Source organism: Pygoscelis adeliae, unplaced genomic scaffold, assembly GCF_000699105.1.
Source record: "Pygoscelis adeliae isolate BGI_AS28 unplaced genomic scaffold, ASM69910v1 Scaffold1375, whole genome shotgun sequence".
NCBI lineage: Eukaryota > Metazoa > Chordata > Aves > Sphenisciformes > Spheniscidae > Pygoscelis > Pygoscelis adeliae.
Window position 1 is genome coordinate 5,405 of NW_008824836.1, and position 3,327 is coordinate 8,731.

Consider the following 3,327-nt stretch of genomic DNA (forward strand, 5'->3'; position numbering starts at 1 on the left):
TCTTTTTTTTTTTTGAGCTCTTAAATCAGAGAGCAGATTATTGCTCTGCTTCCTCTCCACTGCCTTTCCCCGCCATGCTCTGCGTAGCTGGTTTTTCTTCCTAGCGAGGCAATAACTCTTCAGGGACGTGAAAAGCTGCAGGGTAGTTTTGTGGTCAGCTTTACCCGGAGAAAAAGCTTTCAGGGCGGGAGAAAACCAGCTGACGACACCACCTCTGCGTTGCGAGCTCCTGTGCTTTCTGGAGGCTGCCAGCAAGCAGCGCTTGAGGTGAAGCTGTACCAAGAGCGTGGTCTTTGTAGACCTTGAGTAGAGCGGTACCGGAGCTGCCAGCCCAGGCCTGCCTGCACCACGGGGCAGTTTCACGGCAGCTAGTCGGCAGGAGGCTTCCCCTGCTCTCAGGGATGCAGCGTGACTGCGCTCTGCCTCTTTGAAAGGTGCCCGCCTAAAGACCTTTGCGTTCCTGATGCGTCTGTTGGTTGGTTGGGGTTTATTGGCATCCGTTCCCGCGGAGAAGGGAGCGCGGAGGCAGTTAAAACCAAGCCCTTCCCACCCTGATGCTGGAATCGGTTTCATCACTCCAAATCCGAAGCTGGACCCTTTCTTAATTCTAGCTTCCCCTAAAAAATAGGCGCTGTTTTACCCCAAGGCCTCGGCGCTAAGCCCACCGCCCCGCAGGAACCCCTTCATCCCGGGGAGAGAGAGAGACAAAAGTTGGGACGTGCCCTGACCTCGGGGCTGCCAAGCAAATGTTGAGTAACTACCGGCTTTTGTTCAAACGCCCGAAGCAGCCGGCTCTGGCGCAGGGGTGGACTTTGTGCTCCTAAAAGCCTTTCCGAGCCGCCTGGCGCCGCGTCACCGGCAGCGCTCGGGGATTAACGCGGTGTTGGATGGATCCTGTCGATTGGCAGGGTGGCGGCAGCTCCGCTTTTGTGGGGTGAAGGGATGCGCAGCGGGTCTTATTTAAAAGAAAGAATCGGTGGAACGCGGGTGTCCGGCTTCCCAGCGCGGTCTGCAGCCGGAGGGGGCTGCCCTCCTCCGGTCAAGCACCGAGGAAGGGAAGAGATGGAGAAATGCTGATCGGCCGGTTGCTGTAATGGCGTGGGGGTTCACGGCTGCTTTCCCTCGCCTTTAAAAGAGCAAAAAGAAGCGTCTTATTCTCGAGGGAAGAGGGACAGGTTAGTTGTGGGTCCCTGGGGAGCGGTCGTGGCCCATGCGTCCCCCGTTGGGCTCTGGCTTATTGTGTGAGCGAGCCGCCGCGCGACGAGGAGGGGAAACGCCGTACGTGGCGACGCTTGACGTGGCTTTTGCCCGCCGGCGCCGTTTCCTAGCCGTGCGTCCTGGGATTCGGCACCTAACACCTAAACCCCTCTCTGCTTTAGTCTCCGCTAAGCCGATAACGCGCTGAGCTCTCCAGGGAGGAAGTTTCCAGGTTGCAGGTTAATACTAAACTCTGGTCTGTGACCGTCTTGCTTCTGTGCTCTTTCTTGCTTTGCGATAACCCTGGACTGGCAGGCTCAGAAGAGGAGGTACAGCCCGGGAAATCAGGTACTTGCTCTTGCTGACCTACCTGTTCCCAAGCTGTTGGGTTTCACCGTGGCTCACGGTCGAGGAATTCCCTCCTCCAAGCTCCAGATAATCCCTGTGTGAGCCGGGAGACTGCATGGAAAACCGGCTGTCCTCTATCCCGGACATCTGGGAGCTGAGGTTGAGCCCGAGGAAGGCTGGGGGATGAAGCGGGATCGTGCCGTTGTCTTGTTGAGACGGATTCTTGGGGGGGGGTGGTGGTGGTGAAGGAGTTTGGGGTCCGTAGGGCCGTCGTGGCTCTTGACCCCGGAGGCGTGCCGGGATGCAGGGGCGGCCGGCAGAGCTGAGCCGTGGCCGGCGGGGCAAGAACAGAAACTCACCCCCAGCCTTGCTCCCCTCGCAGCGTGTCTTCCCCTACATCTCGGCCATGGTAAACAACGGCTCCCTCACCTATGACCACGACCGGGACGGGAGACCGACGGAACTGGGGGGCTGCACGGCCATGGTGCGCAACCTCAACCACGACACCTTCCTGGTGATCCGCTACGTGAAGAGGAGACTGACGGTGAGTGCTGCCTGCCAGGGCAGGGCGGGCAGCGGGGCCACGGCGGGGCTAAGGAACCTCCTTCTTTTCCCAGGTGTTGATTGATATCGACGGTAAGCACGAGTGGCGAGACTGCATCGACGTGCCGGGCGTGCGCTTGCCCCGCGGGTACTACTTTGGGACCTCTTCTGTCACCGGAGACCTGTCAGGTACTGCCCCGGGGTCCCCAGCCTTGTCTCCCGAGCAGCTCTGGCAGCTCCTGCGCAGCTTTGGGTGTCTGGAGGTGCAGCTCGGTACCCGGTGGGGCTTAACAGAAGCACGTGAGGACCTTTCCATGCTTTACACACTCTTGAGCTGTGAGCGGGAGCCTTGGGGGTTTTTTTTTAATCTTGCAGCAACTCCTGAGGAGCCAAAAGCCCGGTCTGGGCACGTTGCTCCCCCGAGTGCTTTGTCTAGGCAGCAATTCCCACTTTTCCTTGAGCTCAGGGCCACGGCCTGACCTCAGGCAGCCTCTCTTAACGACACGGCAGCGAAGCGGCTGTACCGGCTCAGCCGGAGGGTCTGTCTCCAAAACATGTGCCTTGGGAGGAGTAAAAACAGGATGAGCACTGAAAAAAAAATAAAATAATAATCTCCTCCTGTACTCTCCTGCCTCAACCCGTGGTGCCTGGGTTAGCCCCGAGGGCAGCGCTGGAAAGAACTGCCGTCGCCGCAAACGCCCCAGGCGTTACAGCCAAGCCACGATGCTTCCTCCTGCTCTCTGACCCCGTCTCTGGGACGTGCCTGGGTGGATTTCGCTTTGGATTTCATAGCCTGAGACCTATCGCCCGCCCGTTATTGAGGGAGGGACCGGCCGGGCGCGCCTGGAAACGGTGGCACAACGTGGGCCGATGTAAATTGGGTTTTGCAGAGAGCTAAAGCCCTCCGCCTTCCTCAGCGTAATATTTCTCTCCCGGCGCTGGTCGAGGTGCCGTGAGGCCTGACGTTACCCCGCCGTGCCCCTTCCGGCAGGTTTTAAGCCCATTTTGAGTTACGCCTCTACGAAAGCGTATTGACGGCCAATGTCTGGGCCCGTTGTTGGCTCCCACAAAAGTTCCTTTTCTCTCTCAGATCTCTGCCCAGCGCCCGGGGAGCTGGCAGGCTGGCGTGGAGCGCTCGCCTTGTCCCACTAATAACTCCGCCGTCACAAGCGAAGGAAGCAGGGCCACGTGAGGCCGATGCTAACGCATTCCCTTCGGGTGGCTGAGCGGGTTCGAGCC

At 59.2% G+C, this 3,327-nt stretch overlaps 1 protein-coding gene across 1 annotated transcript in view; it reads left to right on the forward strand.

The window, feature by feature from the left end:
* Positions 1-3,327, forward strand: part of LMAN2L (lectin, mannose-binding 2-like) — a 5,110-nt gene that overhangs the window by 270 nt on the left and 1,513 nt on the right. The window contains exons 3-5 of the mRNA XM_009324290.1: positions 1,513-1,545; positions 1,928-2,089; positions 2,163-2,564. Of these exons, the coding sequence (XP_009322565.1) occupies positions 1,513-1,545; positions 1,928-2,089; positions 2,163-2,564 (597 nt within the window). The remainder of the gene's footprint in view (positions 1-1,512; positions 1,546-1,927; positions 2,090-2,162; positions 2,565-3,327) is intronic.